At 38.1% G+C, this 24,727-nt stretch overlaps 3 protein-coding genes across 5 annotated transcripts in view; 1 reads left to right on the forward strand and 2 right to left on the reverse strand.

The window, feature by feature from the left end:
• Positions 1-383: 383 nt before the first annotated feature.
• tmem169b (transmembrane protein 169b) lies at positions 384-14,044 on the reverse strand. Of its 2 annotated transcripts, none has more exons than XM_061880103.1 (3): positions 13,805-14,044; positions 7,494-7,814; positions 384-3,965 (listed from the first exon to the last, which is right to left on the reverse strand). In XM_061880103.1, exons 2-3 carry the CDS (start codon positions 7,762-7,764, stop codon positions 3,331-3,333), a joined length of 906 nt encoding a protein of 301 aa, XP_061736087.1. In that variant the 5' UTR covers positions 7,765-7,814; positions 13,805-14,044; the 3' UTR covers positions 384-3,330. The 2 variants fall into 2 exon arrangements, with proteins under 2 accessions (XP_061736087.1, XP_061736089.1); XM_061880105.1 differs by lacking the exon at positions 13,805-14,044 and adding an exon at positions 13,062-13,262.
• Positions 13,023-23,596, forward strand: LOC133538464 (uncharacterized). 2 transcript variants are annotated; one of them, XM_061880102.1, is made up of 14 exons: positions 13,023-13,172; positions 15,461-15,517; positions 18,290-18,416; positions 18,486-18,575; positions 18,654-18,784; positions 20,285-20,327; positions 20,399-20,504; positions 20,588-20,723; positions 20,801-20,850; positions 21,886-22,079; positions 22,163-22,289; positions 22,358-22,399; positions 22,479-22,503; positions 22,575-23,596. In XM_061880102.1, exons 3-14 carry the CDS (start codon positions 18,334-18,336, stop codon positions 22,697-22,699), a joined length of 1,152 nt encoding a protein of 383 aa, XP_061736086.1. In that variant the 5' UTR covers positions 13,023-13,172; positions 15,461-15,517; positions 18,290-18,333; the 3' UTR covers positions 22,700-23,596. The 2 variants fall into 2 exon arrangements, with proteins under 2 accessions (XP_061736086.1, XP_061736085.1); XM_061880101.1 differs by lacking the exon at positions 13,023-13,172 and adding an exon at positions 13,197-13,625.
• pfkla (phosphofructokinase, liver a) overlaps positions 22,746-24,727 on the reverse strand; it is a 51,463-nt gene continuing 49,481 nt past the window's right edge. The window contains exon 22 of the mRNA XM_061880100.1: positions 22,746-24,667. Coding sequence (XP_061736084.1) covers positions 24,520-24,667 — 148 coding nt within the window. The 3' untranslated portion in view covers positions 22,746-24,519. The remainder of the gene's footprint in view (positions 24,668-24,727) is intronic.

A 24,727-nucleotide genomic window follows, 5' to 3' on the forward strand; every position in this document is an offset into this window, starting at 1 on the left:
TTTTTATTAAATCAACATAAAAAACACAAGATACACTTACAATTAGTGCACCAACCTAAAAAAAACTCCCTTTTTCATGACAAAAAAATAAAAAATATGTAGTATAACCAACCAAGATACAAATAATTGCTATTACGACATCTAGTGGACACATTCAGAACAGCCGTTTCTTTTATTCAAAAATTTCGGCTCATTTTTATACTTTTATACTAAAATGTGCATGGACCACCTTAAGTTTACAGCACTCAATAATAAAGTAAAGTATTATTTAAATACTTTAACTTTCAGAATAAGAATAAATCAGAAAATCGGTGCAGATACTGAATGAAAATATAATATGGAAACCAGAAAAAACACATAAATGTAGATATATGGGCTGTATATGCTGCCACAAATAAGTCTTTTTTATTTAAAAAAAAAAAACTTAAAGAATGGAATACAACAACTTCCAACTTGAAGGTCTGAAAAACATTTTCTACAATATTTGGTAATATTTAGAGTGTACTTTCGCCAAATATATTTTAGTCAACTTTTGACATATTCTGATTTATATTAACGTACAATTAAAGATCAAGAAAATCTTTACATTTCTTCAATTAAATAGTACAATAAATACGACAAACATTAAAGATAAAAATATAGGGCGAAGGTAACAAAGTTCCTCACCCACACTGACAAATAAGATAAACATACGCTATATTGCCAAAAGTATTTGGCCACCTGCCCACCTTTTCCAGCTATTACAGCTTCAACTCTTCTGGGAAGGCTGTCCACAAGGCTGCGGAGTGTGTTTATAGGGATTTTCGACCATTTTTCCAAAAGCGCATTAATGAGGTCACACACTGATGTTGGTCGAGAAGGCCTGGCTCTCAGTCTCCGTTCTAATTCATCCCAAAGGTGTTCTATCGGGTTCAGGTCAGGACTCTGTGCAGGCCAGTCAAGTTCATCCGCACCAGACTCTGTCATCCATGTCTTTATGGACCTTGCTTTGTGCACTGGTGCACAATCATGTTGGAAGAGGAAGGGGCCCGCTCCAAACTGTTGCCACAAGGTTGGGAGCATGGTATTGTCCAAAATGTTTTTGGTATCCTGGAGCATTCAAAAGTTCCTTTCACTGGAACAAAGGGGCCAAGCCCAACTCCTGAAAAACAACCCCACACCATAATTCCTCCACTAAATTTCACACTCCAACCACTTTGTGGTTGAGTTGCTGTTGTTCCCAAACTCTTCCATTTTGTTGTAAAAAGCCGACAGTTGACTTTGGAATATTTCCAGTTCCACCCTGGAAATCAGTAAAAGCGGCCCATTCTTTCACAAATGTTTGTAGAAACAGTCTGCAAGTCTAAGTGCTTGATTTTATACACCTGTGGCCGAGCCAAGTGATTAGGACACCTGATTCTCCTCATTACACTTTTTGGCAATATAGTGTTTGTTCCGAAAGTTCAATTTGAAGACATATTTTGTTATTTGGACGACGTGGCGTTGAATTACGGCACAAAACCCTCCAGGAGTAAATGAAATAGTAGAGAATGAAAGGTTTTAAGGTGATAAAGAACATTTTAGGTGAGCACTAAACATAAATTCTGTAGACCGGCTTTGATGATAATGTAGAGAAAAGTGATCATATTAAGACAATGATGATGTATATTAAGTAAACGTGTGTTACAATACTGTATAAAAGTCAACCCTCAAATAATTTATAGGTAATGATTGAATATGAATAAATAGTCACGTACAAACCCTGTTTCCATACGAGTTGGGAAATTGTGTTAGATGTAAATATAAACAGAATACAATGATTTGCAAATCCTTTTCAACCCATATTCAGTTGAATATGCTACAAAGACAACATATGACAAAGAAGTTGGGGAAGGTGGCAATAAATACTGATAAAGTTGAGGAATGCTCATCAAACACTTATTTGTAACATCCCACAGGTGTGCAGGCTAATTGGGAACAGGTGGGTGTCATGATTGGGTATAAAAGCAGCTTCCCAAAAAATGCTCAGTCTTTGACAAGAAAGGATGGGGCGAGGTACACCCCTTTGTCCACAACTGTGTGAGCAAATAGTAAAACAGTTTAAGAACAACCTTTCTCAAAGTGCAATTGCAAGAAATTTAGGGATTTCAACATCTACGCTCCATAATATCATCAAAAGGTTCAGAGAATCTGGAGAAATCACTCCACGTAAGCGGCATGGCCGGAAACCAACATTGAATGACCGTGACCTTCGATCCCTCAGATGGCACTGTAACAAAAACCGACATCAATCTCTAAAGGATATCACCACATGGGCTCAGGAACACTTAAAAAAAACAGTCACTAAATACAGTTTGTCGCTACATCTGTAAGTGCAAGTTAAAGCTCTACTTTGCAAAGCGAAATCTATTTATCAACAACATCCAGAAACGCCGCCAGCTTCTCTGGGCCCGAGATCATCTAAGATGGACTGATACAAGTGGTCTGACAAGTCAACATTTCAAATGTTTTTTGGAAATATTCAACATTGTGTCATCCGGACCAAAGGGGAAGCGAACCATCCAGACTGTTATTGACGCAAAGTTCAAAAGCCAGCATCTGTGATGGTATGGGGGTGCATTAGTGCCCAAGGCATGGGTAACTTACACATTTGTGAAGGCACCATTAATGCTGAAAGGTACATACAGGTTTTGGAACAACATATGCTGCCATCTAAGCGCCGTCTTTTTTTTGGACGCCCCCTGCTTATTTCAGCAAGACAATGCCAAGCCACATTCATCACGTGTTACAACAGCGTGGCTTCGTAAAAAAAAGAGTGTGGGTACTTTCCTGGCCTGGCTGCAGTCCAGACCTGTCTCCCATCCAAAATGTGTGGCGCATTATGAAGCGTAAAATATGACAGCGGAGACTGTTGAACGACTGAAGATCTACATAAAACAAGAATGGGAAAGAATTCCACTATCAAAGCTTCAACAATTAGTTTCCTCAGTTCCCAAACGTTTATTGAGTGTTGTTAAAAGAAAAGGTGATGTAACACAGTGGTGAACATGCCCTTTCCCAACTACTTTGGCACATGTTGCAGCCATGAAGCTCGAAGTTACTTAAAGTGTTTATATGAGTTAGAACATCAAATATCTTCTCTTTGGAGCATATTCAACTGAATATGGGTTGAAAATGATTTGCAAATCCTTGTATTCCGTTTATATTTACATCTAACACAATTTCCCAACTCATATGGAAACGGGGTTTGTAGAAAAACAAATGCCAAGGTGGTCCGAGACTTTTGCACAGTACTGTGTGTAATCCTGTGTATCACCAAAGCGTGCAACGTGACCCGTGTTTCGTCCTACATTACACTGAGGACGTCTGGGCGTGTTCACTGGGGGCTTTGCTCTGCATGGTACCAGAGATGGTGTCGGAGTCCAGAAGCTCTATGATGCTGTAGGGGGAGCAGTCCTCCAGACCCATCTTAGCGCAGGCCCAGCCGCAGAAGCCCTTCTCCAGGTCCCTCACGACCTGCCACCACCCGCTGAGGGCCCATGACACCTGAGCTACAGCGGCGTAGAGCGCCAGAGACAACGCCATGGGCATGATGAGCACCGGGTAGAAGATGATGAGGAAGGGGCAGATTGTGATCTTGTGCCAGAATGTCCGCTCCTCGTTGTAGACCAGGAAGACATTGTACCAGGTCAGGGTGCCGTAGTAGAAGGAGGTGATGAAGGAGAGGAGGAAGACCACGGGGGCGCAGGAGATGCTCCACAGGACAACGTGGGGTCCCTGACATACGCCCAACCTGCAGGCACGCTTGGAGCCGTCCCCGGCCTCGCACTCGGCGTCCAGCCGCTCTTTTGACTTCGCCAGCTCTCGAAGCTCCTTGTCAGTCATGGTGACGTGGATGTCCACCACCTGACCCTTCTTCTTGCCTCTCGTGATGGTGCCTGTCAGCGTCACGTAGCGGCTGTCTGGGGGAAGGCTCCAGCCTCCACCTGTTGAGGATAGAAGTTACACGTGAAGACAGCAAAACCAGCAGATTGTTGCTTTTTGGCGACAAGATATGCGTGCAGAACTTTTGTTTTGTCCAAAATATCGTATTGACTCGAGTATAACAATAATAAATATATAAATAATAAAACAAGGTGACTCGGTAAAAAATCTGGGTGTTATCTTCGACCCAACTGTCTCCTTTGAGGCACACATTAAAAGCGTTACTAAAACGGCCTTCTTTCATCTCCGTAATATCGCTAAAATTCGCTCCATTCTGTCCACTAAAGACGCCGAGATCATTATCCATGCGTTTGTTACGTCTCGTCTCGATTACTGTAACGTATTATTTTCGGGTCTCCCCATGTCTAGCATTAAAAGATTACAGTTGGTACAAAATGCGGCTGCTAGACTTTTGACAAGAACAAGAAAGTTTGATCACATTACGCCTGTACTGTATATACCTTTATATACATATATACATACATATATACCTATACCGTATATACCTTTATATACATATATACATACATATATACCTATACTGTATATACCTTTATATACATATATACATACATATATACCTATACTGTATATACCTTTATATACATATATACATACATATATACCTATACTGTATATACCTTTATATACATATATACATACATATATACCTATACTGTATATACCTTTATATACATATATACATACATATATACCTATACTGTATATACCATTATATACATATATACATACATATATACCTATACTGGCTCACCTGCACTGGCTTCCTGTGCACTTAAGATGTGACTTTAAGGGTTTACTACTTATGTATAAAATACTACACGGTCTAGCTCCATCCTATCTTGCCGATTGTATTGTACCATATGTCCCGGCAAGAAATCTGCGTTCAAAAGACTCCGGCTTATTAGTGATTCCTAAAGGCCCAAAAAAAGTCTGCGGGCTATAGAGCGTTTTCCGTTCGGGCTCCAGTACTCTGGAATGCCCTCCTGGTAACAGTTCGAGATGCTACCTCAGTAGAAGCATTTAAGGCTCACCTTAAAACTCATCTGTATACTCTAGCCTTTAAATAGACCTCCTTTTTAGACCAGTTGATCTGCCGCTTCTTTTCTTTGTCCTATGTCCCCCCCTCCCTTGTGGAGGGGGTCCAGTCCGATGACCATGGATGAAGTACTGGCTGTCCAGAGTCGAGACCCAGGATGGACCACTCATCGGGACCCGGGATGGACTGCTCGCCTGTGTATCGGTTGGGGACATCTCTACGCTGCTGATCCGCCTCCGCTTGAGATGGTTTCCTGTGGACAGGACTCTCGCTGCTGTCTTGGATCCGCTTGAACTGAACTCTCGCGGCTGTGTTGGAGCCACTATGGATTGAACTTTCACAGTATCATGTTAGACCCGCTCGACATCCATTGCTTTCGGTCCCCTAGAGGGGGGGGGTTTGCCCACTTCTGAGATCCTCTCCAAGGTTTCTCATAGTCAGCATTGTCACTGGCGTCCCACTGGATGTGAATTCTCCCTGCCCACTGGGTGTGAGTTTTCCTTGCCCTTTTGTGGGTTCTTCCGAGGATGTTGTAGTCGTAATGATTTGTGCAGTCCTTTGAGACATTTGTGATTTGGGGCTATATAAATAAACATTGATTGATTGATTGATTGATGTGGCATAGAAGGAGAATGAGTTAAGACCTTTGTTAGATCGGAATCTGGGTTAAACGTGGTTTGTGGAGCTCCCCCTGGTGGTGTGGTTATGGCGGTCAATTACGTTCTGGAAGTAGTTTGACATGTACTTTGTTACCTACCTACTTGCCTATTCTTCTGTCTTTAGCCATGTAAACCCTGGGACACAGCTGCGGTCAAGATCAGTTCAAAAAAAGGAAAACACCAACTCTTGTGGTGGATTGCAATTATTTTAAGATTAGTTTAATTTAGTAGTTTACAAACCCTGTTTCCATATGAGTTGGGAAATTGTGTTAGATGTAAATATAAACAGAATACAATGATTTGCAAATCATTTTCAACCCATATTCAGTTGAATATGCTACAAAGACAACATATTTGATGTGCAAATAATCATTAACTTTAGAATTTGATGCCAGCAACACGTGACAAAGAAGTTGGGAAAGGTGGCAATAAATACTGATAAAGTTGAGGAATGCTCACCAAACACTTATTTGGAAAATCCCACAGGTGTGCAGGCTAATTGGGAACAGGTGGGTGCCATGATTGGGTATAAAAACAGCTTCCCAAAAAAATGCTCAGTCTTTCACAAGAAAGGATGGGGCGAGGTACACCCCTTTGTCCACAACTGCGTGAGCAAATAGTCAAACAGTTTAAGAACAACGTTTCTCAAAGTGCAATTGCAAGAAATTTAGGGATTTTAACATCTACGCTCCATAATATCATCAAAAGGTTCAGAGAATCTGGAGAAATCACTCCACGTAAGCGGCATGGCCGGAAACCAACATTGAATGACCGTGACCTTCGATCCCTCAGACAGCACTGTATCAAAAACCAACATCAATCTCTAAAGGATATCACCACATGGGCTCAGGAACACTTCAAATAACCACTGTCACTAAATACAGTTTGTCGCTACATTTGTAAGTGCAAGTTAAAGCTCTACAATGCAAAGCGAAACCCATTTATCAACAACATCCAGAAACACCGCCGGCTTTTCAGGGCCCGAGATCATCTAAGATGGACTGATGCAAAGTGGAAAATGTGTTCTGTGGTCTGACGAGTCCACATTTCAAATTGTTTTTGGAAATATTCGACATCGTGTCATCCGGACCAAAGGGGAAGCGAACCATCCAGACTGTTATCAACGCAACGTTCAAAAACCAGCATCTGTGATGGTATGGGGGTGCATTAGTGCCCAAGGCATGGGTAACTTACACATCTGTGAAGGCACCATTAATGCTGAAAGGTACATACAGGCTTTGGAACAACATATGCTGCCATCTAAGCGCCGTCTTTTTCATGGAGGCCCCTGCTTATTTCAGCAAGAGAATGCCAAGCCACATTCAGCACGTGTTACAACAGCGTGGCTTCGTAAAAAAAAGAGTGCGGGTACTTTCCCGGCCCATCTGCAGTCCACACCTGTCTGTGTGGCGCATTATGAAACGTAAAATACGACAGCGGAGACCCCGGACTGTTGAACGACTGAAGCTCTACATAAAACAAGAATGGGAAAGAATTCCACTTTCAAAGCTTCAACAATTAGTTTCCTCAGTTCCCAAACGTTTATTGAGTGTTGTTAAAAGAAAAGGTGATGTAACACAGTGGTGAACATGCCCTTTCCCAACTACTTTGGCACGTGTTGCAGCCATGAAATTCTAAGTTCATAATTATTTGCAAAACAATAATAAAGTTTATGAGTTTGAACATCAAATATCTTGTTTATGTAGTGCATCTCATAGGGAAACGGGGTTTGTAATTTAGTAGTTTAGTTTATGTTGTGTGCATACAATTTATAAATATTAAGAACACTCGTGATGATGAAGATGAGTCACCTTCGTGTGTGGGTGTACAGAGGAACTTATCTCCTTCCTCCAAGCTTCTATCCACTCCTCCCTCATCACCCCCTTGGTCCTCCTCGGGCTCCCGCTCCACGTCCGAGCGATAGATGATGATGGACTCGGGACGCTGCGCTCTCTTCTTCCTCCTCTTCCTCCGCACGGACGGCCCCAAGTCTCCATCGTGGTTGGCGGACGCTTCCGACCTGAGGGAGATGATCTGGGGGCTGCCTTCTCCTTCCGTTTGAGACTCCTCCACACTGGCCATGCTGGGATGATATGAAGACTATTGTCCAGTCATTGTGCTGAACGTGGGAACTGATCATAGAAAGAGAGAGAGAGAGAGAAAGAAAGGCTTTTAGAATATTGTAGTTTGTGTGATAATGCCCTAGTGCTGGGGCCGGCAACCCAAAACGCTGAAAGAGCCACATAGGACCAAAAACACAAAAAACAAATCAGTCTGGAGCCACAAAAAATGAAAAGAATGAATGAATGAATGAAATAAGTTTATTTCGGTCATATAATCAATCAAATCAAATCAATCAACCATTGTGTGTGATCAGTTTTACAGTACATGTTATATGTATACAATAATGCACATTTAAACATGAAAGAAAAGAAAAAGAATGACCAAAAAAGGAATAGGCTGAAGCTAAAGCTTATATTTGCCTATCCTATACCTTCACAGAAAATTAGATTGCCTGGAACATCATCATAAAAAAATTAATAAATCAAAAATCAATGGGATGAAAGTAATTGTGACTATATTTTATAATTTTCAATTATTTCACCTTTCAATGTTTTCTTAAACCTTACCAAAGAATTGCATGTCTTCAGCTCATCACTGAGCTTGTTTCACCATTTAACTCCTAAAACTGTAATACATTTGTATTTTATATTTGTTCTCGCTTTACCCATTTCAAAAATCGATATCCCCCGTAAATTATAGTTTTCTCCTCTTAAATGAAATAGCCTGAGAATACAAGCTGGAAGGCTGTTGTTCTTTACTCGAAACATAATTTCCATTGTTTTTAAAAACACAATGTCGGAAAATTTTAACACATTTGAACTCATAAATAAGGGATTGGTATGTTCATAGTAGCAGGCTTTGTGTATTATTCTAATGACCCTTTTTTGAAGTTTTATGATTGGGTCTATGTTTGTTTTATAAACATTTCCCCAAATTTCAACACAATACGTTAAATATGGAAAAATAAAAGAATAATACAACATATGCAGCCGTATATACTGTAAGTCTTATAGTGAAGGAAACACATGACGTGTCTATATTAGCCTACTATCAAAATGACTGTGTGTCGCAGGCTGAAGCAAATCTTCATTGATAGAAATGTTGAATTTCCTGTGCACTTAAGATGTGACTTTAAGGTTTTACTACTTACGTATAAAATACTACACGGTTTAGCTCCATCCTATCTTGCCGATTGTATTGTACCATATGTCCCGGCAAGAAATCTGCCTTCAAAGGACTCCGGCTTATTAGTGATTCCTAGAGTCCAAAAAAAGTCTGCGGGCTATAGAGCGTTTTCCGTTCGGGCTCCAGTACTCTGGAATGCCCTCCCGGTAACAGTTCGAGATGCCACCTCAGTAGAAGCATTTAAGTCTCACTTTAAAACTCATTTGTATACTCTAGCCCAGGGGTCGGGAACCTTTTTGTCTGAGAGAGCCAAGAAGCAAGATATTTTAAAATGTATTTCCCTAAGAGCCATATAAAAAAAATTTTAACACTGAACACAACCAAACGCGTGCATTTTTAAGTAAGACCAACATTTCCAGAGTTTAATAAGTCTCTTATTCTTTGTAATAACATTATTATTCTGAAGCTAACTGTGGAGAGGGCGTGGCCTGCAGAAAAGTGGGATGTTGCCAGGACCGGCCTCGAAATCAGCGACAGGTGCGTAGATGGCCCACCTGGGCCTTTTTATCTAATCACCTGTCGCTCTGTTATAAGCAGCAGCCAGGAGGAGAGACAGAGTTGGGGCTGGAGCCAGAGCGCGAGTGAGGACGAAAGAGAAAAAGACAATTGCTGTAAAGCAACTGAGAGAAAACTAAAATAAAACAATATCGTAACCCTAAAACAGGCTCTTGGTGGTCTGAAGAACCCCCAGGAGGGCCAGCCCGACACTAACCAATAATAAATAAATTACTTCTTACCATTAACGCAACTTCTTGAACATAAAAATGCATGAGAATGTTTTATATTTTGAACGTTGTTTTTAACACTGTGATTACAAGTGGAATTATTAATTACTTATCATGTTAAGCAATGTCAGCTCAGATTTATCCGAGAGCCAGATGCAGTCATCAAAAGACCCACATGTTGCTCTAGAGCCATAGGTTCCCTACCCCTGTTCTAGCCTTTAAATAGGGTTGCCCACATATGCTGAGTCCTCTCCAAGGTTTCTCATAGTCAGCATTGTCACCGACGTCCCACTGGGTGTGAGTTTTCCTTGCCCTTATGTGGGCCTACCGAGGATGTCGTTGTGGTTTGTGCAGCCCTTTGAGACACTAGTGATTTAGGGCTATATAAATGCTCATTGATTGATTGATATTTATTCTACACATTTTTACAACATTAGAAACCATTAGTAAATCAGAGGCTACTCAGAAGGTGAGATAACTCCTGGAAATGACTGGCTCAGAATGGCCAAAGGTATGGATGTGTGTGTCCAAGGTAAAGGAATCGGCGGGCGGTTTTCTTTTAATAGCAAGCTAGGTCATGTTTGCTGTGGTCTGGAACAACATGGCACACAAACAATTATCTGAAATGCACCCAATATTACATACAGATGATGTGTCATGAGACATGCAAAACTAAATTCTATACAAAGAAGATAAAAGGAAAGGATATTAAATTATCTCAAATGTACCTACAATTGAGGCTTAGTGATGTAATGTGTATATACAGCTAGTCTAAATAGTGTTGGCATTGATTATCTTGCAGTCATGCAATGACTAAATATGCTTGATAAGCAGCACTCCACACAATTCAATAACACCAACAAAGCTCACCTTTGAGCATTCACACACAGTATAAAAGGTTTGGTGAACAAAATGAGACAAAGAATGAGTGGCATAGAATATGTCTTTCTCTGGCATCATTGAATAAAGTTAAAGGCCTACTGAAAGCCACTACTAGCGACCACGCAGTCTGATAGTTTATATATCAATGATGAAATATTAACATTGCAACAAATGCCAATACGGCCGGTTTAGTTTACTAAATTACAATTTGAAATTTCCCGCGGGGTATCCTGTTGAAAACGTCGCGGAATGATGACGCGATGATGACGCGTGTTTGTGACGTTATTGATTGGAAGGGACATATTATCCCAGCACCACTTACGGCTAAAACTCGTCTCTTTTCATCGCGCAATTCCACAGTATTTTGGACATCTGTGTTGCTGAATCTTTAGCAATTTGTTCAATTAATAATGGAGAAGTCAAAGTAGAAAGATGGAGGTGGGAAACTTTTAGCCACAAAAACACACAGTGTTTCCTTGTTTAAAATTCCCGGAGGTGAAGCTTTACTATGGATCAGAGCAGTAAAGCGAACATGGATCCCGACTACATGTCAACCGGCAGTTTTCGGTGAGAAAATTGTTGTCTCTTACCGGAGATCAGCGGAGCCAGCGTCCTTCTGCAGCTGCCGTGACTTCTCTCAGAGACTCTGGCGTCAAAACACCCGTGGCCACACCCCTCCGACTTTAAGGTACTATTTAACTCACTAAAACACTAGCAACACAATAGACAGATAAGGGATTTCCCAGAATTATCCTAGTAAATGTGTCTAAAAACATCTGAATCGCTCTCACTGCCCTCGCCTTTTTGTTTTTTTCTAGGCCTTCCCTCTAAATTTCCTCATCCACAAATTTTTCATCCTCGCTCAAATTAATGGGGAAATTGTCGCTTTCTCGGTCCGAATAGCTCTAGCTGCTGCTGGCTATGTTTGTAAACAATGTGAGGATGTGAGGAGCTCTACAACCCGTGACGTCACCCGCATATCGTCTGCCATTTACGGTAAAGGCTTTTTTATAGGCGACCTAAAGTTGCGAACTTTATCGTCGATGCTCTCTACTAAATCCTCTCAGCAAAAATATGACAATATCGCAAAATGATCAAGTATGACACATAGAATGGACCTGCTATCCCCGTTTAAATAAGAAAATCTAATTTCAGTAGGCCTTTGTACATGTTAACAAACTACGGTGAGTTTAAGGACCGCCAAAATTAGTAGGACAAAACGGTGCTCGCCAAATACTCTCATCAGAGAATCATGTTTGATATAAATACTGGGATTTCTAATAATTAGGGAGTTTTGTGTCATGTTGTCCTCCTACAGAAACCCTAATAAAACAAATATATATATTTTTTCCCCATCTTTTTTTTATTTTCATACATTTTTGAAAAAGCTCCAGGGAGCCACAACGATGGTGCTAAACAACCACATGGGGCTCTGGAGCCGCAGGTTGCAGACCCCTGCCCTAGTGTGTCAGTGGTTCTCAAATGGGGGTACTTGAAGGTATGCCAAGGGGTACGTGAGATTTTTTTTTACATATTCTAAAAATAGCAACAGTTCAAAAATCATTTAAAAATATATTTATTGAATAATACTTCAACAAAATATGAATGTAAGTTCATAAACTGTGAAAATAAATACAACAATGCAATATTCAGTGTTGACAGCTAGATTTTTTGTGGACATGTTCCATAAATATTCATGTTAAGGATGTATTTATTTGTGAAGAAATGTTTAGAATGAAGTTCATGAATCCAGATGGATCTCTACTACAATCCCCAAAGAGGGCACTTTATGTTGATTACTTCTATGTGTAGAAATCTTTATTTATAATTGAACCACTTCTTAATTTTTTTTAACAAGTTTTTAGTTATTGTCACATCTTTTTTCCCCAAATAGTTCTAGAAAGACCACTACAAGTGAGCAATATTTTTGCACTGTTATACAATTTATTAAATCAGAAACTGATGACATAGTGCTGTATTTGACTTCTTTATCTCTTTTTTTTCAACCAAAAATGCTTTGCTCTGATTAGGGGGTACTTGAATGTTAAAAAAAATGTTCACAGATTGAGAATCACTGTAGTGTGTGAATGTTGGCTGTCTATCTGTGTTGGCCCTGCGATAAAGGTGGCGACTTGTCCAGGGGGTTCCCCGCCTTCCGCCCGCATGCAGCTGAGATAGGCTCCAGTGACCCCAAAAGGGACAAGCGGTAGAAAATGGATGGATGGTGTTATAATGCACACACTGATCCTGACCTATATTTTGAGTCATGCAAGGACTGATGCTGGCTGACAAAAATCCACCACCACTCATTAATGATGATAAAACAAACAAATTAGACACATATATGAATATATTAACCACCAGTTGAGGAATCACGGCTGATTTTAGCAAGACAATGCAAACCATTATTCGCGCAGCTGATCTCCTCCCATTTAAATCCCACCCATGTCCGCTCTTTTGTTTACCGACACCCACCGGCAGGATAACGCTGTCCCATATAAACTGACACTATTAAGCACTTACCTTAATCGGACCGCGACATAATTGAGCCGGATAACATTTAATACAAAATGCTGTATTATTGATGCACTTGGCAGCAATGCACGAAGTCGACGTAGAGATGAGTTACGTCAAGTGAGTTCCAGGATACCACTGCGCTACGCAGAGAATGCCGGCGAACTACGTAGAGTTGTTTCCAGAATAGCGCCGAGCGGTCGGCCGTACAGATGCGTTACGCAAAATGTTTTCCAGAATAGCACCGAAGCCCCGCCCCTCACTTAAAATACGCCTCACAAAACTCCCGTAAACGCGACCAATACGTTAAATTCGTAAATTATATATTACATAAGGCTTATCAATTAAAATACATAGTTTAAGATATCATATACGGTAGTTGCGTAAAAGCTTATATTAAAAATAAATGTTGGTTTTAGAATCAAGATGGTTGAGCGCCACTAATCAGCAAATTGAAGCTAAAAAATAAGCGAGGACAATTAAAGCTAATGCTAAAGCTAATGCTAAAGCTAACTGTAACTAAAATGGCGTTCAGTATTTCACCAAATTTAGACAGTCTCCTCTGCCAGTTGGGTAAGTTGTTTTATTTCATTCACAATCGTATACTTATTCTTACCTACCGTATTTCCTTGAATTGCCACCCGGGCGCTAATTAATTTAAAACCTCTCCTCACTCCTAGCTTACCAAAGGCATGCGGTAAAAGTAAGCATGCGCTAATTATTTTAAAACCTCCTCTCACTCCGGCACTTACCAAAGGTATGAAGTAAGAATTTGAGTGTGATGTAGCTTGGACTTTAAATCCTACTGAATAGCTCTTAATCTTCTTCCCTTTATGTGATTGAAATCAGCCTCCTCCATTTTGAAAATGATGACAGGGGAAGTGTCACTCGTGACGTCACGAGTTTGACCAGGCGGTAATACTAAGCATGCGCTAATTATTTTGGGAAGCGAGTTTGACCCGGCAGTAATTCAAGGCAGGTGCATACTATATACCCTGCGGCAATTCAAGGAAATACGGTATAAGTACTTGCACATTTGTTAGGGTGAACCAAATTATTTAACCTGAGCTAATGTGTCTAGCTTTTTGGCTAACAAACATGTTACACTAGAACAGGGGTCACCAACCTTTTTGAAACCAAGAACTACTTCTTGGGTAATGATTAATGCGAAGGGCTACCAGTTTGATACACACTTAAATAAATAAACTGCCAGAAATAGCCAATTTGCTCAATTTACATTTAATAAATAAATCTATATATATGTATATAAAAAATGGGTATGTCTGTTATTCCGTCGTACATTTTTTTTCCTTTTACGGAAAGTTTTTTGTAGAGAATAAGTGATGAAAAAAACACTTAATTGAACCGTTTAAAAGAGGAGAAAACAGGAAAAAAATGAAAATTTAATTTTGAAACATAGTTTATCTTTAATTTCGACTCTTTAAAATTAAAAATTCAACCGAAAAAAAGAAGAGAAAAACTGGTTAATTTGAAACTTTTTGAAAAAATTAAAAAAATAATTTATGGAATATCATTAGTAATTTTTCCTGATTAAGATTAATTTTTGAATTTTGATGACATGTTTTAAATAGGTTAAAATCAATCTGCACTTTATTAGAATATATAACAAATTGGACCAAGCTATATTTCTAACAGATAAATAATTATTTCTTCTAGATTTTCCAGAACAAAAATTTCAAAAGAAATTCAAAAGACTTTGAAATAAGATTTAAATTTGATTCTACAGATTTTCTAGATTTGCCAGAATTTTTTTTTTGAATTTTAATCATAATAAGTTTGAAGAAATATTTCACAAATATTCTTCTTCTAAAAAACAGAAGCTAAAATGAAGAATTATATTAAAATTTATTTATTATTCTGTACAATAAAAAAAAAAAATTGACTTGAACATTGATTTAAATTGTCAGGAAAAAGAGTAAGGAATTTAAAAGGTAAAAAGGTATATGTGTTTAAAAATCCTAAAATCATTTTTAAGGTTGCATTTTTTTCTCTAAAATTGTCTTTCTGAAAGTTATAAGACGCAAAGTAAAAAAATTTATGAATTTATTTAAACAAGTCAAGACCAAGTCTTTAATATATTTTCTTGGATTTTCAAATTCTATATGAGTTTTGTCTCTCTTAGAATTAAAAATGTCGAGCAAAGCGAGACCAGCTTGCTAGTAAATATATAAAATTTAAAAAATAGAGGCAGCTCACTGGTAAGTGCTGCTATTTGAGCTATTTTTAGAACAGGCCAGCGGGCGACTCATCTGGTCCTTACGGGCGACCTGGTGCCCGCGGGCACCGCGTTGGTGACCCCTGCTCTAGATTAGATACTTTCTCATGAATTTATCCCTTTTTTTCCCTACAAATTGTATTCAATACTTTTCTTTTACTCTGTTGAATAGTTGTTGAATTTCGTGAGCTTTCTGCAAAGAAGAAACAAATCGACCAACAAATTGAAGGTATGTGTTAAACTTCAAATTCCATGACATAGTGAATTTGCAAACAGCTAAAATTATACAAAAAGCCAACTATAATCTGCTACCAAAGAATATACAACAATTATTTTCAACAAAAGAGGAGACATATAATCTCAGAGAAAAGTGTAATTTAAAACATTTGTACGCATGTACAACACTTCAGACCCTCAGTATATCTGTGTGAGGAATTAAGTTATGGAATGGGTTAAGCAAATAAATCAAACAATGTACTTTATATCAGGGGTGTCCAAAGTGCGGCCCGCAGCTAATTGTTTAGTGGCCCGCCACACATTCTGGAAATGTTATTGCAAAAAAAAACACTAAGCAAAGTAGAATAAGGTGAAATCTAACAGCGAAAAGTTGCAATGTTGACACAAAGCTGCCATCAAGGCTGTTTGTTTTTCTTTTGTCTTTCTTTATTTTGCTCTTATTGCCAATGCTGACAAAAAAAAAGTTAAACATTTTTTTTTATAATGAATTATTGACATATTCAAGGTTCTAATTACTTCAAATATTTCACTTTGTAATGTTTTATGTTGAAAATATTATGTGCATATATTGTGTGGTCGCCATATAAAAACATGTGTTTTCTTTGACAAAAGAGCGTAAAACCAACAAAATAATAGTTCAAACGTAAAATCGACAGATATATCTGAAGTTGATCTCGTAATGTATGTGTTTAAAGTAAAAGAAATAATAATAAAAATGTATCACTTTATGAGTGGGGGACCTTTTGGATCCCAAAGATATTTAGTGGGATTTAATGTATTTTTTCACTGTGATTACTCAGAAATAATAATACATTTAAATCAATGGGTCTCCAATTAATTCAGATCAAACATTGCTCTCTGAATGTTTTGGGAAATGGGGGAAATACTGCATATTTCAGTTTTACTATAAAAAACAAAGTTGTCTTTGACTGAAAAGGCATAAAACCTTTGTTTTTTTTTTAACTTTATATCAACCTGAAGTTGATATAGAGATTTACTGTAAGCGTTCTGTGAAAAATGAAAATAATAATTTGACTTATTTTTAACATGTTAATGATGGAGACCCTCTATGGTCCCTGGGAGTCCAGAAGGTAAAAAAAAAAAAAAGAATTCATATATTTTGTTAAGGTTTGAAAACGAAAAATATCAAAACAGGCCCCGCATGGTTTAATTTTTCCATGTGTGGCCTTCAGTGGAAAAAGTTCGGACACCCCTGACTTATATGATCTACTTCAAGAAACTCTTCAAACTTAAAGTGTTTACAAAGTACAAAGAAGAAGAGCCATGATAAACATTCTGAATGTGTTTCATCCATCCATTCATTTTCAAGATAATCTTACTCATTTCACAATATGAAATATAATTTACTTCACCAATTATTATCTATGTATTTTTATTGTTATTACTTATGGAGTACATTGTGAATAAATTAAAAGCAGAAAGTGAGCAAACGTTTCAGCAACTGCTATGTAAAAGAAAAGGGGTAGGATTAGATAAGCTCAGCTTCTTCCTACTCCTTTTCGAACATGTTGAATAGAGAAACTGGAAATTGTGATGTATGCATGCATGTCCCAAATAAACTCAAACTTTTGGCTATTTTAAATGAAACAAAGGGTGCTTATAGGGCTGGGCGATATATTGATATACGCGATATATCGCGGGTTTGTCTCTGTGCGGTATAGAAAATGACTATATCGTGATATTGGAGTATACGTTCTCACACAGTTGCTTTTGGCTGCTGGCATTACACTACAGGCTCTTCCCACTCCTTCTTTGGTTCCTTCTCACAGACAGCAAGCGCACCTTCTTACATACGTCACGTCATACCTCACATACGTATATGCCAGCTCAGCTGTGCGAGTGGTAATACGAGAGAAAGAAAGTGCGAATCTGGTAATGAATGAAGGAAGAATTAATTCCCAAGAAAAACAACAGGGGGTCCATCGTATGGCGGTGGCTCGGCTTCAAGTGGGAATATGTCGATTAGACAACTTTAATTTGTCAAGTGTGGGGCACAAGCGTTGCTACCAAAAGTAGCATTACTGCTAATGTGTAGCATCATTTGAAAAGTCACCTGCTAGAGAATGAAGAGTGCTTACTCTGCATGTCAACATCTCCATTCGGTGCCACACGCCCACACCATCAAAATGCCGAGGCAAACATTTCCAGATCAACACCGTATGAAAGAAATAGACAACAACAAAAGGAGATAATGTCTGCAGTAAACTACCACATTGCTAAGGACAAACACTATTTGATTTCCTATTATGCGGCTAATTTTTATTTGACACTTATTGAAATATCTTGTGTGACATCATGCACAAAAGTGCACTTTATTTGTTTTAAACTATCGTAGTGTTGTTCTGTACAAAAAGTGCACTTTAATTTAGTGTTGTTTTGATATGTCATCTTAGTGACATCATGCACAAAAGTGCACTAATAGCTTGTTTTAAAATGTCTCTGACAATCTTGCACTTTCTGTTTTGGAAATGACATGAATGTTTGTGCCACTGCTTGATAACTGTTTACTAAATACACTTTTGGTCAATTGACTTAGTTGTGATTTACCTCTCTGCATGAAAGTTTAAAATTAGCATATATTAATGCAGTATGAAGAAGAGTGTTTTAAAGGCAAAATATGGAGATATATATCGTGTTTCGCGAAATGGCCTGAAAAATATCGAGATGTTTTTCAAATCCCCCAGCCCTAGGTGCTTTTGTTATTTGTTGTGTACTACAAATACTCTGCTGTATGTACCAACAGTTTATAGAGCTGACATTGCAGAAAGGAGGACTTACATTGAAAAAATGCGCAGGAATATAGCTCAAATGGATGAGGAAATTGGATTGAAACGGAACACTCTAAAACACAACAGGGAAGTTGGAAAAAGGTATGATCAATTATAGGAACACTTGAGGATGAAGGTAATAATATTGTGATTGTTATATCGAACCCGCAGCATGAAGGCGACTCAGGGCTTGCTGCTTCAGTATGAGCGGACTCTGAGAGCAGAACTGGAGAGCATTAAAGTCAATTACAGCAATGACAAGTGGGTCAGTCTATTGTTAGTTTAGTATATTATATATTGAGTACAATCACTGTTTTTCTGTACTTCTACCCCATCAAGGGACGTGTACGCAGACAAAATTGTAAGCTACAGGCAGCTGTTCCAGGCTCATAAAAAGCCATTTGCCCAAAAGCTGCAGGCTTTTAATGATGACATGGACAATGACAACATGGAAGGAGGCCATCACCAAGGTAACAAACCCTTTTTTTTTTTTAATCAGAAATTGACCAGTTATTAAGAAAGGGTATTAAGGTCAAACTGAGAATCATAAAGAAAGTTGGAAAGTTGTTAACATTATTTTATGAAAAATAATATATTCCAACAAAATTGCCAAACACATACAAAACTAAACGTGTCTGACCCCGGTATTCACTATATTCAGTTATATCATAAATTATTTGTTCAAAATACTTCTGGTTAAATGAAAAAAAACAACAAAGCCAATAGGGTAAATCTGAGTGTAAACGTAGGTTTTTTTTCCATCCATCCAGACACTTCACCCTTGCTCCTGATGGGTCCTGGTTAGCACCGTGCATGGTAGCTCCCGCCATCAGTGTGTGAATGTGTGTGTGTGGAAATAGTGTCAAAGCGCTTTGAGTTCCTTAAAAAAAGGTAGAAAAGCGCTATAAAAGTACAACCCATTTACCATCCATTTTCTACCGCTTGTCCGTTTCGGAGTTGCGGGCGGTGCTGGAGCCTATAGAATTTAACCTGTAATCCTCATCAAATAAAAAAATGTCTCCTTGTAATAATTTTCTATTATAATTAAAGAAATATAATCTATAAAAATGTTTTCCCTTTACCATGAATTGCTTAACGTGGACCCCGACTTAAACAAGTTGAAAAACTTATTCGGATGTTACCATTTAGTGGTCACTTGTACGGAATATGTACTGTACTGTGCAATCTACTAATAAAAGTATCAATCAATCAAGCATTAAACCCCTTTTTTTTTTTAACATTTTAGTCATCTTAAGTGTCATAAAATCATCTTCACCTTGTGGTAAAATTGTCTCCATTTAAAAAAAAATGGTAATGAAATTACAACTTTTGTGCTCATAAATTAGGATGTTATTATTGTAATATTTAAACATGTTTGATGTATAAAAACATCTTTAGTGTCATTAAAAAAACATCTTTATCTTGCGGTAAAATTGTCTCCATTCAAAAAATTACAAATTTTGTGCTCATAAATGTAAGATGTTATTCTAGTAATGTTTTTACTCTATTTCCATAAAATATATTGTTTCTTATATTATGCTTGCAATACTTCTTTAAATATTACATGTTTTATTTGTAAATGCACTGTTTCGTTTTTTTCAAAGTTGATCAAACATTTCTTTTTTCATATAGTAAAATCCACTTCATTTTTACTAATACTTTGTGTATGTAAAGCTACTTATTTCCCCTCATAGTGTTAGGGCTTTAACCTTTAAATATTTTGATTTCACACTTTGAACATTACAACTGTTTCTTGTATTATGTCTTTATTCTCATAACATTTCCTGGCACGGCTGCTTTATTATTTCACAAGTTATTGTTTGTAATATAACAGCATTATTTTTATAACATTTAAAACTTAATTGTCATGACTCTACAACTCCGTACACGTACAATGTTATTTTTTTTCCCCAACATTGCCCTCATGTTTGTGTTAGTATGTTTAACAGCTATGTTTTATCTTTTACCAGAGACTGTTGCCCAGTCATCTTCTTCAGAGCAATCAGCTGACAGGTAGCTACAGAAAATTGAGTAATACCTAATTATGTCCAAGAAAACGGAGTTTTTGTCACATCTTTTTTCAGTAACCCTCAGCAGCTGCACACCAATGACCCAGCCATAGAAACGCAGCCTTCATTTGTGGAAGATTCTATTACTGCCATCACTTCTCTCATTCTCGACGAGAAAAAGGTATTGCGGTGCACTCGGTATAACTTTATCATAGATCATCATTTGTCTTTATTGTATTGTTTATTAACACAAACCTGAGCAAGAGATGGCAGAGTGGTCCAGAAGCTGATGCAGATGGGACTACTGAAGACATGGGTGCAGAAAGTGAGGTTGAGAAATGCAGTGCTGATAAAACAAGAGGCAATAAGCAAAGTGTAACGTTAAATCCACAAACAGAGAGTAAGCACAGGGTTTACATGATGTTTTTTTCTGTTTGACTTATTCAAACTAAGTAAAGCTATAACATATTTCTTCAGAACAACCTGAGATGCACAGTGAGGAAGAAGAGGACCAAGAAATTCGGGCAGTAAGTTTTGAACCGATCCAATACGAGAGCTCCATATGGCGCTTTGTTTTGAAATGAAATATCACAATGTTTGGATTGTGCAGGTGCACCTCATGTTATGGTTTGTACACAACTTTGCATAAATCCCTGCTACTAGTTAACATAGCAAAACACCTGGTCTATCATTAGCGTATAACTAGAGATCAACATAACTTTGTTTTCCAACCAAGGGAAGAAATAAAGTGAGTGTGAATTATAGTGCTCAAAAATATGACTAAGTGGGTCGCTAACTTGGCGAAACAATTTGAGTGTTTCATTGATACTCTGCACCATATTGAAGCAGAATGAGTCTAACGCCAGCCAAGATTGTTTAAAATAATATCTAAACAGCGGGCATTTATCCATGAAAATATTGACAAGCTGCTTATTTTGTGTTTGATACTGCAGAAGTCCTCTGTCTAAGGTGAATGCTGTACATTATTATTACATAACTTCATAAAACTCCTGTGGTTGTTTGTGGTACATTATATTGTATTATTGTTCAAACAATATTTCCTTTTAAAAAGTTTGTTTTTACGACATTGTGTGTTAAATGTGTGCTTTTTTTGGGGGGGGGGGACAAGCACCAATTAAATTAATTCCATCGGGAAATGTTGATTTAAGATACATGCATATTGAGTTAAGAGCTCTGTCACAGAACCAAAGAGGCTCGTAAATTAAGTTACTTCTGTATTAGTGTGTATGCTATGAATTACTATATCTGCACCACAGCATTTATTTTCAATCGTAGATTTATTTAATGACACATATTTTACAGTTTACAAATAATTATATAAATAAAATGAATGAAATATGAAATAAATATACAGTTGACCTATACATGCTGTATATTTTCAATATAAAAATATTTTAACACCTGTCAAAATGTCAAAAGCTAGGTTTTTGTGTGTGAATTTCCTTCAAGGTAATGTATAATTTTTACATTTTAATGAGTTAGTCACAACCTAGTGTCTTGACACTTGCAATTTGCGTTCTTTCTTTTCACGGGCACAACAGGCAACAGTATCAGAGATAGAGGAGGCAGCAGAGGAAGACATGGAAGAAAGAGCAGCAGAGCAAGAGGAGACACTGAGCCACGTGAATAATGAAGAGCAAGTCACTCTTCCTCCATTACCGTGTGAGGTTGCTCACCCTCAGTCTTCCTCTACTCCAAACGACAGTGTGCCTGTAACGCCGTCATTCCACTTTAAGTAAGGTTCCTGCTTTCTGCCCTCCAATCTCTTTGAAAACAGCAAGCAAGAACTAATAGTGAATGTGTGTGTTTTAAATTCAGCTTTAGCCCAGCTTGTTCCCCAATTCAGGAAACGTCCGACAACAAATCTCCAGCTTTCACGTTCTCTCTGAACTCAAATCCCTGCACCCCAGGCTTCTCTGGTTTTGATGTGGTCTCTAACGATGAAGTGAGAGGGGAGGAAATAACATTCTGAACTTTTTCTCCCAGTGCACTCATTTCCTAATGTCTTTCCAGGATGGAGCTTTTCCATTTGGAAGCTCTTTTTTCAGCGAGAAGGTATAAGCTTGCTCTATTTGATTTTTAATTGCAAAAAAAAAAAAAAAAACACACAAAAGCATTTACTTTCTGCTTTCAGAAAAACACGGAGCCAAAGTCAGGCGGTAAGTATCAAATCTAAACATTCTTACTGTGTTACCTGCTTTGAACTAAATGTCAAAGCGTGTCTCTGCAGGCCTGGACTTCCTGTTCAACCAAGCAGAGCAAAGTGAGGACTTCCAGTTCGCCTTCTCCTCCAAGAGCCCCTCGGCTAACAAGGAGAAGACCACAGATGAGTTTCCCTTTTCATTCAACTTTTAAAGAGTGTTGTGAGTTTGCTTCCAAAGTTTAGAGCAGTGTTCAGAAATGATTTAAACAAAGGAGTTTATTGTAAAATGTCACTTTTGTGGTTCTGTGAAGTGGTAGCAGTTTGCTTTTCACCATTTATAAACACATTTCTTTCCATGATGAGGATATTTCAACACTGTTGCGTCACCTTTTTAATGAAGCCATCTGTTTGCACATTTAAAATATGTAATTAAATGCATGGTTATATCCTCTAATCTGTTTGATGAACTACTTACGAAGATCTCACAGCGTGTAAATATTTAAGGACATAACATCTTAAATCAACATTTAGAGTAAAATGAATGGACCCTTGAGGATGTTACAACATGGATAAAAAACATTATTACACTTTTGCCTCTTATTCATTGATTCAGTAATTTAAAACACATTTTAACACTACTGCATTCATGTTTTTTACAATGTAATTCAATGCACTTTAAACATCAAGAATACAGTGAAACCTCAAAATTCTAATTTTCTGTAAAAAGTCACCATTATCTACTGGTCGAACCACCTTTATAAGACTTTTTCATGGTTTTGTGATGCTGCGGCGGAAAGATACAGGCGACGGAAAAGAGGAAAAAGTGTGATGACAACCATAGAACTCACTGCTATGTAGCGGCCACATAATTTTGAAAGTGGTGCATGTGTCTTTCTTCTATGTACAATATGTATATTTTTAAAAAGCTATTTCAAAAGCAGTTGACTTATTTTATAGATTTAAGACAGTGAAGAATGTTCAAATGTTACTTGTAGATTTGTTCGTATAGTTAAAGGCTTTCTGATTTGACTCTGCAAAGACTAATTCAGTTATATATATTGTAAATGGTAAATGGGTTATACTTGTTTGCGCTTGTTTAAGGTACTCAACGCCATTTCCCAAAAATATGTTTTAAATAAAACAGGTGCTAAAAAGGTATCTTGTTAACCCGCACTTTCTGAGATGGAAGGTAGGCTTATTTGTCTGTTTTTTTTTGTCATGTCACATATCTAAAGTTAAATAAGTTAAAGTACCCATGATTGTCACACACACTAGGTGTGGCGAAATAATTCTTTGTATTTGACCCATCACCCTTGATCACCCCCTGGGAGGTGAGGGGAGCAGTGAGCAGCAGCAGTGGCCGCGCTCGGGATTCATTTATGGTGAGTTAACCACCAATTCCAACCCTTGATGCTGAGTGTAAAGCAGGGAGGTAATGGGTCTCATTTTTATGGTCTTTGGTATGACTCGGCCGGGGTTTTAACTCACTACCTACCGATCGCAGGGCGGACACTCTATCCACTAGGCCACTGAGCAGGTCAATCAATCAACACACTTAGGATCGCGGCCAATCCGACAAAACTTTGTGATTAGCACAGCAGCGATAGGGGTGTGTCATTTTCGTAGAAGGGACAGGTGAATAAACGGGTGCTCTAACGCTGAATGCGTGCATTGCGGACTGAAAAATGTTTCCTTCCCCCTTTTATCTGTTCACGACAGTGTGTTCTATCAATGTAGATGTGTCTTTTAAATTTGTCGAAAAGTTGTGGGGGAAATATAAAAAAAAAAACTACTTCTTAAAGTCCAATCAACCAAAGTCTTACCCTAAGGGTCCCAGACCCCTTGTTAAAATCTCTGCTTAAAGGGTTCTACTGTAATCAAACCTGTATAGTACTGAAGGCCTCATTAATAAAAAATAGCAGTAGTCCATTACAAAAACAGTGATCACAGACTTAATCCCACTCGCCAATGTAGCTGATGAAAAAAGCAGTCATGTAAAGATTTAAAAGTGCTTAGTGCAATGTGGGAGCACCTAGAAGCCCGAGTCAATGCTGATAGAGCGACGTGTCACATGCTCGATCTCTCCTGGCACATATTCGCAGAAGCTGGTTTGGTATTTGGCCAACATCTTCAGCATGGGCCGCAGGTTGTACCACCACTGGACTTTGGGCATCCGATGCCTGCAAGAAAACATTCCATAATTTCATGACTCAAGATTAACGACTGTGTGCTGCGACCAT

The sequence above is a fragment of the Nerophis ophidion genome, linkage group LG19 (genome assembly GCF_033978795.1).
Source record: "Nerophis ophidion isolate RoL-2023_Sa linkage group LG19, RoL_Noph_v1.0, whole genome shotgun sequence".
Lineage (NCBI taxonomy): Eukaryota > Metazoa > Chordata > Actinopteri > Syngnathiformes > Syngnathidae > Nerophis > Nerophis ophidion.